A 15,230-nucleotide genomic window follows, 5' to 3' on the forward strand; every position below is an offset into this window, starting at 1 on the left:
GACTTGTGCGCAAACGTGCTGTGGAAGCAGCCCGTCATCCCCGAGCGCAAGTACCAGGAGCTCGCCAAGGTACGCGCTGCCCGGCACGGCTGCGAGCGGCTCCGCGCTCCGGCTGGGCGGCCGTGCGTTCGGGGAGCTTGTGACCGAAACACGCTTCGGGCTCTAACCAGATGTAATTAAACCAGAGCAAATGACTTTGGGGATGCTTCGAGTGCAGGGCTAGCGCTTACATTTAGAGGATTTGGAATGCGTTTGAGCAGAAGTAGAATAACCTTGCATTCCGTTGAGCTTAACCTCTACTTTACGCTTTGTTTTACAGTCTTTCTTGTGGAAGAAGCCCAGTAGCTGTGGTTTGGCACAAAAAGCAAATGCTGTGGTCAGGGAACAGTAACCCCTGTGTTAGGAGGAGGCAGTCTGTGCCAGCAGGCTCCTCGTTTTCTGGCATTCGCTGTCTGCTTCATTGCTGGCATCTCGCTGTCAGCAGTGCGGCTTTGGATCCTTTCAGTAAGAAAGTGAAAGAATAAGAAATGAGGAGAAAATAAAAGCTGACCATCAGACAGCAGTGTGTGTGACTGCTGTGTACATACAGGTGCTTTCATGCTGTCTGTGAACAGTGCTCTTGCCCAGCTGACCTTGCAGTCCAATTTGCAGTTATGCGGATGGAAATAGATACGTTCTTGTTTCTTTTCTGTTGAACTGCTTTGTACTAAATGTAGCAAATTGCTGGCTCTGAGCTCAGTGTGTTCTTACATGTTGGGTTACAATCACTTGTTTGCTGCTAAGAATAATATTCAGGCTTTATGTGTTCCTGGGCTAAGGCTAGAACAGCTTGTGGACTTTTCCTGTAGGCTAGCAGTTCTCCCTGGTGTTTCATTTAAGCACTTAGTGATGCATCATGACAAAGAGCTGTGATAGTTCCTGATCTAAAATGCCCTGCTTCTTTTGCACAGATTGAAGAGGGGGATGCTAACATGAATGCACCTGTCATAACTCCTTCATCTTCCACCGAAAGTGTGAATAAGGTACCTGTGGTGAAGGCCAAGGCCACTCATATCATCATGAACTCTCTCATTACAAGTAAGAGCTCGCTGTTCTGTGCTGTGGTGACTAATGGGATGTGGGCACATGAATGGTCTGTCAGTGCCTCGAGGTAACTGCCAGAGCTCCTGGGTGGTTTGTGGATTCATACTGCTCTGACCTTAAAGTGTGGGAGGTTTGTAGAGAACACTAGAAGGAAGCAAGAAATTAAAGAATAGGCCCTGTTTATAGCCTCTGTCTTGCCAGGTGCTGTAAGCTGGGTGATGAGGGGGAGTGCAGGGAATGTGCAATGCTGATAGGGTGCTGCAGTCCACACCACATTATGCTGCAGCCTGGTGCTGCTGCTTCTGTATGTTTACTTATTAACTTGCTCTTTTCAGCTGATGTGTAGAGCTCTGCAACTAACTGAAGTGCTGTCGACAGTTGAACACACTGAGCTAATGGAGTGCTTGATGGCATTTCTGGTGATAGCAGCAGGTGTCTTGCTAGCAGTAATGTTTTAAAAACAAACCTTATAAATCATAAAGGTTTAAGATCTAACTGGGTCAGTTGTGTTTACAGAGAGTACAGTCTCATTTGCAGCAAGGGAAATTAATCACGTATTGCCTGTGCCTGCTGCCTCTCTTAACATCTGGGATTAATTTTTTTTCCTATTATCAGTGCTTTGAAAGGCTCCTAGACACGTTTAGATCAGCATTTTGAAATAGGCTTACACTTGCACTTGTTTCTGTCTTGGCTTAAAATTAACTGACAGGTATTAGAAAATAATGTCCAGGAATAGGGACTTTCTGCTGGAAAACAGCTTCTAGTCCAGTGGCACAGGGCTAACCTAGATAAAAGCATAATAGCCTAAAAATATTCCTGTGCAGTAAGAAGTTAGGAACGCCAAGCTGTTAATGAATTGTAAATAAATAGGCAAGTAGACTCTAAATTTCTCATCGCAGTGCACTGCAAGTAACTTTAACATGGAACTCTTTTTTTAAAGAAGACTTTAAGCATTTTCCAGCAACTTTGTTTTTAGATATTTTAGTGAGTAAATTTCCAATGCTGGTAGCAAAAAAAAGTGCTCGTTTTTCAAGAGCTGAAGCTGTGTCAGCATGCTGGCTGCTGACTGTGCTTGGCTGAAGTAGCTTGTTTCACCTCATGTAGAATTGCTGTGGGAATCTTTACCACCTGTTCTCCAAGTCTGTGTCAGATCAGTGTGGGCAGTATTTCAGAAGATGTGGCTTTTTTCTTTGGGGAAAAAAACCCCAAAAATCTAGGAGGGTACTTAAAATATTGGTCTTATTGGGATCTCCTAAATTGAGGATGTTGTAATTAGCAGTGACGCAGCTTGTTGGACTAGGTGAGTTTAATTACTGATGATGCATTTTGTAATACATCCTCTGATTTGGGACAGATCACTGCTTATCTGAGTCACTTAGCCCTCTGACTCAGAATAATTTTCCAGTATACTCTGGATAGGATTGATAGGTGGATGGTTGGACTGGATGATCTTGAAGGTCTTTTCCAACCTCGGTGATTCTGTGATACAAATGATGAAGTGTCTGTCTCTTGGTCACTTCAGTTGTCCTTGTTTGCTACAACTGTCAGTGGGGTTCTTCTCTGTGAACATGTGCTCTTGTTGATTCCAGAGCAGACTCAGGAGAGCATCCAGCGCTTTGAGCAGCAGGCAGGGTTGAGAGATGCTGGCTACACCCCCCACAAAGGCCTCACTGCAGAGGAGACGAAGTACCACCGAGTGGCTGAGGCGGTCCACGTAAGACTTCTTTTGCTTTGGCTGTTTCTGTAGGTTGCGTACTAGCTCAGCATCTGGCTGTGACGTCACTTTTGGAGTGTGTTGCTAGAGCTGTGCTTAAATTGCTTACTCTGGAAGCTTCTAGTTTATTGTATAGGGAGATTAACCTCTGGAATCTTGAAGTTAGCGTTAGCCTGTATAGTTTTGGAACTTTTCTGGAAACTGCAGTATTCTACAGTAACATCAGATTATCACTGTTTTCCAGTTGGTGGCATCTCTGTACAAAATCCAGTTTCTTGCTGTACCTTTTAATGGTGCCCTGCAGTAGTTCAGTGAACTCTTTTGTCTTAGTGTTGTCTCTCTAGGGATAGCTTACAGAAATGCCTTCTGGGCTTTGAGGGCAGATTTTCACATCGAGCACTGGTCTCTGTTATGATTCTGTTTAAGAACTGGAAGAGATCTTTTTAACAGAAAGAGTAACTTGAAGTTATCCGAAGCATTTTTCTTCTATGAAAATGTAATTTAGAGCATAGCTGTTTGTTAAATGTGTGAAGCACTCCCAGGGCTTACTGTGCTGAGCACCACTAATGTGTGGGCAGGGGAGAGCAGAGAAGGCCTTTGACACCTAAAATTAATGTGCTTGTTTTGAGAATTTTAAAGGTCCTATTCATAGCTTCCAGGTTGAAGTTTATTTTCTTAGTCTAGAACTACCTTCATCTCTTCCTCTGCTACTTTCCTGCAGTGTTTAAGATGCAAAGTACTTAAGTACTTCATCACACGTTTGTAGTGGTTAAGCAGTGAAGGATCTGAACTTAAAGTTCTGTTCACTGGTGCTTGAGTGATGCCAAGCCTCATTTGACTCTTGTAATGAATCCAGGAGTTCCCTGTGTGCTTGGACAGTGTTGTTGGAGTTCTGAACTTATTTGACTTCAGGCTGAACTAATTTTGCAGTACCATTGAAAAGTTTCAAAATAAGTGCTGTTCTATTTAGGTTGCCTATTTCTTGAAACAAGCCAGAACTAGAGCACTTGTAAACCTTGCATTTCTAGTGTGGAAACTGGAAAATGAAATTGAACTTGATTCTAACTGGAAATAAGATGGAGGTGTCCAATTACTGTGTTTTTGGTGAGCTCAGTTACCCACAAGAATCATGCAGTTGGAGTTCAGCAGTGAGCCATCCAAGCGTACTCCTGCAAGGTCAAAGTTTCAGTAACAGTTAGTGAATTGCGTTAGCATGGCCTGGATGGCTGCAGGAAATGTTCAGGGAAGATGCCTGTGTCGTCAGTGTTTGAAATATAACTGCCCTTCAAGTGACTTCTCTGAGGTTCAGTTTGTACCATCTGAATGAGTCGTAATAGCCTGGCTCATGTGCACCCATTTCATTATTATTTTTTTTAACTGAACATACTTTTTAAATGCAGCTCAACTTGGTGTTCTAAGAGCAGTGCTTTCATCTTTTTTTGTGGGTCACTTCTCAGGGTCTGATTCTCCTAGATTTCTATAGAAGGGCTGGTCTCCCCTTCATTACAGAGCTCATGGGACTGAAAGCTCTTGCTCTAGACAAATGGCTGCTGTGGCACTGAGACTTGTTGTCACCCTGCAGCCAGCAGTTCTGTGCTTGGTAAGCTAGCTCTGCTGCAGTGTAAGCATCTTCCTGCAAACGCTGGTGTTGAAGCAATGTGCTGCTGTTGATAAGACTCTGAACTGCAGAGTGAGTTATGTTATCTTACTATAGCTTGGAGTATGTCTTGAGCATAGAGGACTTCTGAAATGCTTGTATGTGACTTGGAAGGAAGCTTAATGGGTATGTGCAAGTATTGTAATACTGTGTGTAGCTTGAGGTGAGAACATTTAATCTCAGTTTTGACAGTAAAACTACCTCTGTTCCTTATGCCTTGTACTTAAGATCTGTTGCTTGTGTTTCTCTTGCCTTTCCTAACAGAAACTAAAAATGCAGAGCGGAGAAATGACAAAAGATGACAAACAAACATCTTCTGCTCAGTCCACTCCAAGCAGCACTCCCCACTCCTCTCCCAGGCATAAAAGCAGGTACACTGTTTCTGTCAGATCACTTCCTCTGCTTTCCTGCAGGCTGTTGATGTGGGAGTGAGGGACTGTCTAAGGGGTGAAATTCCTGGAATTGCTGTGTATTATCACTGAATGTATTGAAAGCTTATGGAAATTAAACATGCCTATCTTCATCCTGGTTGGTAGCAAATCTGTTTAACACACTCCTGGTTAACTACATATAAATTTCCTGGCACACTAATGCTACCTGAAGTATTTATTCTCTTTATATCTCAATGATTTTTTTGTTCCCCTAGGGGTTGGTTTAGTCAGGGATCCTCCGCTTCTATCACTGCCCCAGACTTTGTTGCCATGGAAGCTGGTGGGGACAGGTTGCCGTCTGAAAGGTGGAGTTTTTTTGGACCCAAAGCCATCCAGAAATCCACCAATGATCCAGGTATGTCCTCTGAAGTCACCCTGCAAGAGCTAGGGGAGAATTGTTACAGAGCGAAACTGCTAGCTATTTCTTTTCACCTTGGGAATGTGTGCTATTCATATCAGGACCTGTGCCAAAAGTGGAGTGTGAAGGTGACAGCTTTTTTGCTCTTCTGCTTTCTTGGCTGCGTGGTGGAACCAGAACTGGAAGTGTCACTCCTTGACTTGGACTAGATTTTAGATGACATGAGGCTGTTTGGCACTGTGTAGACTTCCAGCAGGTCTGGCTGTCAGTGGTGCAATGCTCTGTACTGGTGGGAGTAGAAAAATGACATAGCTAGTTTTTGTAGCTCTTAATTGTGATTTTTTTCATCAGGAGGCTTTACCATCCAATCTTACAAGGGTGCTCAGAAGCCATCCCCAATGGAGTTGATGCGTGCTCAGGCTACTAGAATGACAGAGGATCCAGTCACCTTCAAACCACCCAAAATGGACATTCCAGTCACAGAAGGGAGGAAACAATCTTCACATTCCCATAATATCAAACCTCGGGATCTGAATGTGCTCACTCCAACTGGATTCTAGGAAGAGTGGTTCTGGTGTCTTTAGTGGGCTACAGGGTATCTTAAGCTCTACTTTCCTGACCCGTTTTGCTGCAGTAAAATAGGAATATCTCCTTTCCAGCTCTCCATCTCAGAAAAGGAAACAACTGTGACTGTCCTAAATTCAGACCCGAATTGGTCTTGGGAAAAACTCTTGCACTCATACTAAACCAATCTAAATCATCTTCTCTGCTGTACTACACTAGTCCTGTGTGCTATGCAGCACTAGGAGGTGTGCTTCCCAGTGCACTGCGCTGCAGTAGAACCTTGAACTGATTTTTCTGGGAGAGGACTGCATGTAGTGTGCAATAGGCTGGCTTGTCTGCCTGTAGTCTGTCTTGTCATGCTCAGTGCTGAAGTACCCTGAAGAGGACCATGGTTCTGTCTGACGTTTACACAAAACAACAGAAAATGGTGAAAACAAGCAAGAACTGAAAACTGGACCATTAAATGCCAGGAGGAAAGCTATTCTGGCCACATGATAGATCTGCTTTAAATATGCAGCTCACTTCTGTTGTCACCTCATAGTTCACCTGGTCTGCTCTTGTTCCTGGTTTAATTTCAGAAGAGTGGAGCACTGTTGCTCTAAGATGCTCTTATTAGAAAGGCAGGGAGCAGAATGCAACAGGACTTGGAAGAGAAACAATTCTTCCTTATTACTTTCAAGTCTTCAGGTTCCTCTAAAAATGGTGGGAATGACCAGAGTTGGTGTGGCTTGAGCCATATGATCTTTCCTGTGTGTAAAACAACGCTGTCCTGGCCTGTCATAGACAACAGACATACAGTAGTTGTGGCACTCTGGCTTGATTGTTTTTTTTTTTCTAGTATCTTGTGTGAACCATGTATAGAAGTGTATTAGACATCAGTGGCACTTCTCAAATACAGCTTTTTTTTTTTTTTTGTTTCACCAGCATTAAATAGATTTTGCAGGGCTGGCAGAAGGCTAAGTGGAAGATCAAGAATTCCTTCACTCAGTAGTACAGTGATATGTAGTTTTTTGGCCAAGTCAAAGCCAGTTACTGCAGACAGTTAACACTTCGATGAATAGTGGAAGGACCTCCTAGCTACCATCCAGTCCCCTTGTGCACTGTAGGCAGCGTTGCTGTGTGATCGTTACCTGTCCTGTGGCAACCAGACATCGTCTTTCTTGACATCATGATTGTGTTGCAGAGTTCCCTCAGCCAGAAGCAGGCTTTCTGTAGTGCTGAGAGTGGCACCCTCATTTGAAGCTCTTCTGTTACGAGGACTTCTCACGGAGTTGACTTAAGGTAACAGTTGTGCTCTGGAGTGTCTGCCTGCTCAGCCATCCATCCATGAGGGTGAGGCAGGATTGGCTCACTTGGCCATCTGCTGCACCCTCTGAAGAATTGTATTTTGTGGCTCTGCTTCATCATAAGCTTCAACAACACTGCCAGATATTGAAAATCTCCCACTCAACCGAGCAGTTATTGCCACCAGTCATTTGCACCTTGGGAATCGATCTCTTATTTGACATTAATTTATTGTATGTGTCACGTCTTTAATATGTATGATTTTTTTGTTTATTACAAGAAAATAAAATCCTTGTGAAATGAGGTCTTTGTTATTAGCATTGGTAATGCACGTATGGAAGAAATCTGAGGCTGTGCAGTATCTACCAGGCTGCTTGCTACTGGCCTACAAATGTGGGGTCAAAGCTCAGCCCTGTATGGCTGTAGTAACACGCACTGTGGTAAAGTACTTGCTCTTTAAATCTCCTTTTTGACTGGAGGGCTAGGTTTAAGACCAGATTCAGTCCTGTTTTTGTCTTTTTTGCTGATGAAACAGCATGAAACCTTAGTATTTCTTGAGCTATTCAGATGATTGTGATGTTTGTACTTGCCCAGAGTTACCCAGCTCTCGGTTGTGTCCATTTCCTTTGCCTTTGTTTGGTTTGGGTGCTGCTGTGGCACTTAGAGCATACATCTCTTCTGGACTAGAGATGACTGGGCTGAATACTGATGTAATGTTTTTCTTTGAATGTTTGCAGAGCTGAAAGTAGAGGAACACTACTTTGAACACCTGGATAGTCTGTTGCTGTAGGTCTTGGTTGTGCAGACTAATCTCACTGTTTCATTGCAAAAGCTGTGGTTAAAGGGTGTTCTCTTTGTGTAATATTCTTCTTTACATATGTTGCTTGAATTTTTGTCCTGGATCTCACCAGTGTATCAGAAAGAAGTATCTGTAACTGGTCCTTCTGGAAAGCAACTTCTGTACCAGCCTGATGGCAGAAATCTTTTCTAGTGGAACATAAGAACTAAAAAATAAATCAAAATTGAGTACATCAAGCAGGAGAAACAGCTTCCCTGTAGCAAGGAACGTTTGGCATTTGCACTGCTGGAAATTCTTCAAACACAGCTTCACCTCTCCCTGGATGGCATACCTCTGGATTAAAGGGAGATGTAGAATGGATCACATCTGGTGTGTGGAGACAGTCTTCCTAAAGAGCCAGAGGTCATGGCTGGCTCTAACTTGTGAAGTTCTAGGCTGAGGCCAGGCTTCTGCTAGATGCCTGGCTGCATAGCCAGCACCAAATCTACAGTGTATTCAATGCTCCTTTCAGGACTGCTGCGTTCCTAGCTACCACTGCAGCTCTGTTCTCCTGCACTCTGCTCTCTTAAGGGTCTTAATCCTGCTCTCTGGAGTATGCACTGCAAAATGGCTGAGCTGCCAAGGTTTGCCAAGCAGAGGGACAGATCAAAGGGTGATGGGCAGATACAGAAGTCTTACTCCCATTTGCAGGGACATCAACATCTGTTACTGATGAACTCAGGACCTTCTATGAAAGTACCAACTGCTCTCTGACCTCAGCTGACTCATATTTCAGTTGGTGGCATTGGATTTGTATTTGGTACTCATCTTCTTGATTGTATGTACTTGACTGTGCTGCAGATACTTCAGTGCATTCTAGATGTGCAGCCCTTCTAACGGGTGCTGCTTGTCCAGTCCCATCTCTTGATGTGGCTGAGGTACCTTGCTTGAACCTTGCTTGAAGTCACACATGTATTTGATTTGGAACATTCCTTGAGGACTGACAAGTGTGACTTGGAGATCTTGGCACTGCGACTCTTCTCTCTGTATCCCACACCCGTGTTTTTGAGAAGACTATCAACTTCTCCTGAGTATTGAACAACTATCTTGGCATTGTGCTTGCTGTGCAAACTACCATCACTTTATGGCTGCTTTAGTCTAATGCCATTCCAAGGTACAGCAGCAGAGCTTTGAGTCTTTTGGGCAGGACACCAAGATGGAAGAGCCAATGAATAAAGAAATAATTTATTTTTTTAAAGATACACAAAGTGCTTTGTAAAACTGTAGGATGAGACAAGTTTGAAAGGAAATTCTGAGAATTACAAACCAGGATTTTTTTTCCAGACAGGACATGCAACAGGACAGATGACGTGGGAATCTGCAGTATGAGACAGGTCTTTGAATTCATAGCTTTCCTTTCTGCCACAGTGGTTGGCTCCATCAGTTAGCAGCGACAATGAGAAACAGTTTTTTGAGCATGCTCACTTTCTCCTTGATCTGCACAGGGAAGGGCTTCTCCAGGATCTGCTGCATTCGGCTAAGGAAGTCCTTTATCTTCAGTTGGATGTCCAGCTGGCTGATGTCATCATCATCTTGGAGTTTGGGCTTGGCTTTCTTAATGATCAAGTCCACCCGCTCACTGAGTGAGCTCCGTAAGTGCTCTGCAAGAGGAATTGCTGTTGGGGGAGGTAACACAAGGGTCGTCTGACCTGCTAAGGGTCAGACTGCAGAATCCCTTAGGCAGCACTGTGCTGTGGTGAAGAACAGCGGGGAATTATGCAAAGTCTTTCATGGCTATCCTTGATACTTCAGCTTTGCACTGATTCCTCCTGCTCAGTCTGCACACAGAGTGCCTGAGAAACCTTGAGGGAGCAGGGCTATATAGATCCTCTCTTCCAGTGTTACCAGACTGGACCAGTGGACCCTGGAAGAATTCATTGAGCTTAATGCTCTAGATGTGTGATCATGGGTTTCTCTGCATTTGTCTATGAGAGCCTTAACCCTCATAAAGCAGAAGAAGTTGGCAAGAGACTTATAGGAATTTTTTGGTAATTTTTACTTGCCCTACCCTGTTCTAAAAAGTGTGCGTGCAACTTAGCTGTACTCTGCTGCCAGCTTTGCAGTGCTGAGGTTGAAGCTGTAGGATGTAGGCTCAGCAGCTAAATGTGTTGTGTGCTCTGCATGATGCGTTATCATTTCTTTGCTCTGAATGCAGAGAATAGTTATCAGCAAGAATGGAAGCATGTTATCTTTCTAAGACTGTGGCTGTGAGCTCAAGAGTGATGAGATGAAGTATTCCTTGGACTGTTCTGTTTCAGCCACTGCATGAGACCGTGTTTATTAAGACCAGATCAGGCTACTTACCTGCTATTACATTTTGGTAACTCAGCAGCAGCAAGCTCAAGTACTGCAGCAGCTCATCCCATTTTTGCCATGTAGCTACTTCATCCTATGACAATAGATGGTATTTGGTTTTAGGAGTGGTTTTCTCAGGAGATGCCACAGAAAGGAGAAAGATGGCTGGATACCTGGTATTGCAGCAGCACAGAGGAGTGGCCTAGAAAATAGAGGATCTTGGACAGAGACAAGGGCAAGCTTGTGGGCGCATCACAACTGTGCTGGAACATCATCTCTAGCAGTTTGCAGCGCAGCAGGTTGCTCTCCATGGTGTTTAAGAGGGCTTCCCTGCAAGACAAAGACTTACTCTGGTGGAGACAGCACAGCCTGACAAGCAACAACTACTTCATTGTGTTCCTGGTCTCCTGCTGATGCTGATCTGGTGCAAGGGTGGGTGACAGAAGTGTCTGCCTTGCAGTACAGTTCAAGCAAACCTACCAATATGGCAGAAACCTTTGTTATGCAGCTCAACTATGGGCATGTTTGCAATCCTTAGATCTGACCTGCTGCAAATTGAGGTTGGTGTGGTCTGTGAAACAAGCTTAGCTGCTTCACCTGACCCTGCCCAGCATCCTATGCAGAAATTATCCATTCCTGCTGACTCACAGGGAGCATAACCAAGCAAATGTAAAGTGGGATCACCTGCCAGTGATATACAAGAACTGTCCTGCAATGAGTGATAGCTTGGTTAGAGTTGGACTTGATTGGACTAGTGTGTGCTCAGAGTGAGTTTTGCTAAAAAAATCTGAAAAGGCTGCTTGCTGGGATTGGCAAACACAAGTTTGGAACAGTTGGGGGTCTAGTGGTCTATGTCTATGTTAGAGTCAGTCAGGCCCCGTGTGTTGTCTTTAGATACTATGCTTCTTACCAGTGCAAACAAAAACACATCCAGGTAGTGCTGTAGGAAGTGTATTTTGAGTATTTCTGTAGTTCTCGTTGGCCCCTGGGAATTGGGAATTGGTGATGTGTTTGCTAGTACTTGACTGTGCTGATGTGGATTACTGCTTTTTAGTCCCTCTTTGCAGTTCTGTGATGAGAACCAGTTTTCTCAGCATCACACTGGCCTGGGATAGTGCCTGGGGATCAGCTGGTAATACTGATGGGATCTCTCAGTCCTACAGCTGTGTGCATGCTGTCTGGATCAAAAGCAAGTCTGTCATTCTATGCTCTATACTTCTTAATGCGTCCAGAAACAGGGAGTAAGACTATTGCCCAGAAAGGAGATGCTGCTTTGCACATTTCTCACCTTTGGCTCCTTGTGGGAATATTCAGTAAAAATGGGAATATTAGATCTGCGATCTTACAGGAGCTGCGGTTGGGAGATCTGTCCACTTCCACTGCAAAGGACAACATCCGCTGGAGGAGGAGCGTTGCCCTAGGTTAGAAAAAGAGCCAACAGCATGAAAGAATACCCATTGGTTTGCACAGTTAAATGCTGGAGGTGGCTAGTTCAGCCTTGTGCCTTAGGGTCATCAAGGAATGTAGCAGGTTACGTTTGGTTTGCTTCCTACAAAGCCCTACGTTGTCTCTTAGAGTACATTAAATCTGATGCTCTTGGAAGCAGAGCCATTTCCCACATAGACATTAGGGAGGTCTCACTGGGTGTACTGAGTGTTAGTGGAGCAGCATGGGGCTGCCTGGGCTATGGGCTGAGAGCTCTGGCCTCATTTAAGAGGAAGGCACTCAGTGAACCAGCTTCCTGCTAGGCAAGGAAGTCTCTTGCTCCCCAAGTCTTTACTTGCCCTAGAGGAAAATGCCAGGAAAGCTGACCACAGGTACAACCTGGCTTCCTTGATAAGACAGAGGATGGACTTTCTCTGACTTGGACCCCATATTATCATCAGCGGGGAACCAGGATTTGTGGGACTTACTTCTGGGCGAAGAACGTTGGTGGAGTCAGCTGTGCTTGGGCAGGGCTGGCTGGCTGTGCTGCAGATGAGCTACATTCAGCTCCTGCTTGTGCTGACGAGTGTGTCATTTCTTGTGTCTGCTCCTGCAGCTGGAAGAATCTGGCTCCTGTCACTACTGCAATCAACCATTCAACCACCTCCCTGGGACAGACACAGGAATGTTAGATGGGTCTGGCTTTGCTGTGTTCTGACCTCTAGCTCCACTTAGAGCTTGAAGAAAGACCCTGAGGAAGAAGGATATGTCTTGATTGGACCACCTTCTCTTTTTTTTTAAAAAGTATGCTTGTGGCTGATAATGCCCTTGTATTGTTTGTGGTTGTTTATGGTCATAAACACGCTCCTTTTCTTTATAGCTAGCCCCTACACTTTTTCAAGCTTGCTTCTTGAAAAGTCTGAACTTGAGTCTCAACAAATGTTCCATAAGCTCCTGCCTCTCTGCAGCTAATTTGAGTACAGGAAAGGAGGACGCATCCCTTACTTGACATTGTTGAAGCATGTATCACAGGAAAGCACTTTCTTGCTTATTGACTTCTGCAACAGGTGCAGCCTCACGTTCTGCTGGAAGTCATCCTCCAAGGTCTGCACCACGTATTGTAGGAAGAGGAGTCGTCCAGGGAGCCTCTCCTGAGGGCAGATAGAGATGGTGTGAGCCTGATGGAGTTGCAGGGCAAAGAATACCAGGGAATGTGGCTTTTTGGGAATGGGGTGATATGTGACTGAGGAATAGCACATCTGTTCTCTAGGAGGGGCTGCATGGCTTCAGCAATGCCCCAGGGCCTCGGCTGGGGCTGTTTGACTTGGGCTTCTCACGTATTGCTCCAGTTCAAAATGCTTTTGTCTGCTGCTGTGGTTTCTTCAGATTTGTCAACCTGCCTGCAGTTGTACAGCAAGTTAAGGAGTACCACAGATAAAAAACAGTTGCTGCCTTCAGCTGTAATGGAACTGCACATTAGACTGTGCTGTCATGCAGCAGAGCAAGGCCAGGTGATGCTATGGGGCAAGCACCAGGTACTGGGTGATCCCTGCATAATGTGACACATGCAGTGCTGAGTACCTGGCTCTCCATGGTGTATTTCAGCAGCGTCCAGTCCCATCCTACTGTGGTGATGTTGGCTGGATGGAGCCTGCAAGGACAGCACCATCTATTTGTGCTGAACTGCCACACTGGCTGCCTTGAGGTCAGGCAGCCCCCACCCCAAACCTCCCGTTTCTGCTTGCTGCTGTCCCCTTTTCAGCTCTGCCTTCTTCCTTTCTCCTTCCCTGACCACATCAGATTTTTGGAAGCACCTGATGGGCTGTACTCTATGAACAGCACTGGCACACCTGTGGCCTCATGTAACACTGTACCTGATTGCAGCACAGCAGAGAGCTGCTCTAGCCCCTACTGCAGGCCAGAGAACCATCATGCATTACAGGGACACTTACTCTCTGTTCTCTGGTGAGGACTACAGAGGGTAACCCTTATACTGGGCACCTAGCCAGCCCCGGGGCACGGTGGCAAAGGGAACACATACATTTGAATCTTCATCAGCAATGTGTAAGTGTTCTGGAGGATCTCCTCCTGGTGAGAGTTCAACAGGATCTGTCTGATCAGATGGGAGATGACTTCTTTGGGAGGGCGGTGCTGGCGGGAGATGAAGTCACTCAGGAAATGCAAGGTTCCCTCCAGGAAGTTCTCCTCCATGGTGGTGCGTACCATGCTCATCTTGCTGCTGGGGATGAGCTCGGGTTTCCTCTGTGTGCAAGACAGGGCAACGGGTGAAAGCCGGCTCCCCGTGGTACAGAGGAACCTAGCTGTGATTTGAGGCCCACCATTAAGAGAACTGCAATAACCAGAGATCCCAATGGCCTGGCAAAGCTTCCCCTGAAAGGAGAAGTGAACAGGGGGCAGCCCGTGCTCCATGCTCTGCCACAAGAACTGCTCTGAATGGACCTGGCTGTGCAGTAGTTACTCTGAAACCATTTACCTGTGGTGTTTCCCTGTCAGATGTTGCGCCATGAAAGAAGAAGTGCTGGACTCCGCTCCTCCTGAAATAGCGCAGTTTGTTTAGCCAGACCATGCTGTCAGCCTTAGTCCTGCCTGAGGTCACTTGTCGGATTGCTTCCTGTGAGCCGCCTGCTTCCAGAAAAGTCCCTTTGGTCCTTCGTGGGCTCTTAGTGATGCTGGTTGGAGTGGGGCTCAGTCTTGGGGGGAGCTTCCTTAGCTGGAAAGTAGTGGGAGTCTCCTCTATGCCACGTGTGCTGCCATTGGTGTCCAGGATGGAGGGGGAGGGTGAGAACAGCACTTGGTCCAGCTGCGTACTGGCCAGGGAGCTCGAGTCAGTGTTATATGTGGTGGTGCTGCAGCTTGGTTCTAGGCTGCAGGAGGAGATGCAGTGGCTGGAGACAGGAGAGAAGCTGCTCTTGTTCTCCACTTTTACTACCGTCCCTGAGGCAGTACCTGTCTGTGGGGGTAGCCATGTAATGGTGCTACAGGGATCAGCTCTGGACTCGTCTCCACTTCTTGATTTGTGCTGAAGCAAAGCTGGGGATGGGACGTGTGTACGACAGGAGAAGCAGACACCTGGTCCTGGACAGTACAGTCTGCAGCAGGGGGAGGACTGCAGGTGTCCTCCTTCGTCAGGTCAATGATGGGGATGTAGTTCCATGGCAATGGATCTGAGTTTGTGTCCTCCTGGGTGAGATCGATGATCTCCTGCAGGGACGAAAGGATCAGTGGTGTCAGCAACGATAGCAGCTGGGTGCCTCAGTCCTCTCCTGCTCACCCAGGAGAGCAGCCCGGTGAAAGCATCTCCGCTCAGAGAAAGCGGGAGCCTGGCCACGGGCTGGGGCTGCCCTGTGCCTTGCTGACGACCGGCCCGCGCTCTTCTCTGCTCTCCCCAGCCTCCCCTGGGCCCAGCACTACCTTCACATCCATCGCACGGCAGCACAGCTAGGACACCGCGGAAACTTTCGTAAAGATCTGCAAGAAAACCAACTTCAATGCATTTTTCTTGCCCGAGGCCTTCTGCCTTCCCTCGGGAGGGCCACGTGCAGCCCGGCCCCGATGCCCGC

At 46.2% G+C, this 15,230-nt stretch overlaps 3 protein-coding genes across 3 annotated transcripts in view; 2 read left to right on the plus strand and 1 right to left on the minus strand.

The window, feature by feature from the left end:
* Nucleotides 1-7,394, plus strand: part of KIAA1191 (KIAA1191 ortholog) — an 8,476-nt gene extending 1,082 nt beyond the window's left edge. The window contains exons 2-7 of the mRNA XM_010719068.2: nt 7-69; nt 951-1,077; nt 2,673-2,797; nt 4,719-4,825; nt 5,101-5,240; nt 5,595-7,394. Coding sequence (XP_010717370.1) covers nt 7-69; nt 951-1,077; nt 2,673-2,797; nt 4,719-4,825; nt 5,101-5,240; nt 5,595-5,803 — 771 coding nt within the window. The 3' untranslated portion in view covers nt 5,804-7,394. The remainder of the gene's footprint in view (nt 1-6; nt 70-950; nt 1,078-2,672; nt 2,798-4,718; nt 4,826-5,100; nt 5,241-5,594) is intronic.
* Nucleotides 7,395-9,094: 1,700 nt separating this feature from the next.
* Nucleotides 9,095-15,224, minus strand: SIMC1 (SUMO interacting motifs containing 1). Its single transcript, XM_010719001.2, has 10 exons — nt 15,082-15,224; nt 14,144-14,871; nt 13,691-13,911; nt 13,231-13,300; nt 12,655-12,800; nt 12,138-12,317; nt 11,513-11,641; nt 10,398-10,554; nt 10,234-10,318; nt 9,095-9,530 (listed from the first exon to the last, which is right to left on the minus strand). Exons 2-10 carry the CDS (start codon nt 14,234-14,236, stop codon nt 9,310-9,312), a joined length of 1,302 nt encoding a protein of 433 aa, XP_010717303.1. The 5' UTR covers nt 14,237-14,871; nt 15,082-15,224; the 3' UTR covers nt 9,095-9,309.
* Nucleotides 14,829-15,230, plus strand: part of THOC3 (THO complex 3) — a 3,410-nt gene continuing 3,008 nt past the window's right edge. The window contains exon 1 of the mRNA XM_010719069.3: nt 14,829-14,854. Coding sequence (XP_010717371.1) covers nt 14,829-14,854 — 26 coding nt within the window. The remainder of the gene's footprint in view (nt 14,855-15,230) is intronic.

The sequence above is a fragment of the Meleagris gallopavo genome, chromosome 15 (assembly GCF_000146605.3).
Source record: "Meleagris gallopavo isolate NT-WF06-2002-E0010 breed Aviagen turkey brand Nicholas breeding stock chromosome 15, Turkey_5.1, whole genome shotgun sequence".
NCBI classification, from domain to species: Eukaryota; Metazoa; Chordata; class Aves; order Galliformes; family Phasianidae; genus Meleagris; species Meleagris gallopavo.

Bases quoted from the DNA above. Each gene is read 5' to 3' on its own strand.
- SIMC1 (XM_010719001.2), bottom strand. From the start codon at position 14,236: ATGGTCTGGCTAAACAAACTGCGCTATTTCAGGAGGAGCGGAGTCCAG. The intron at 13,912-14,143 runs GTAAATGGTTTC...TCTTGCACACAG, and splicing joins CTGACAGGGAAACACCACAG to AGGAAACCCGAGCTCATCCC. The intron at 13,301-13,690 runs GTATGTGTTCCC...CTGTCCTTGCAG, and splicing joins TTGCTGATGAAGATTCAAAT to GCTCCATCCAGCCAACATCA.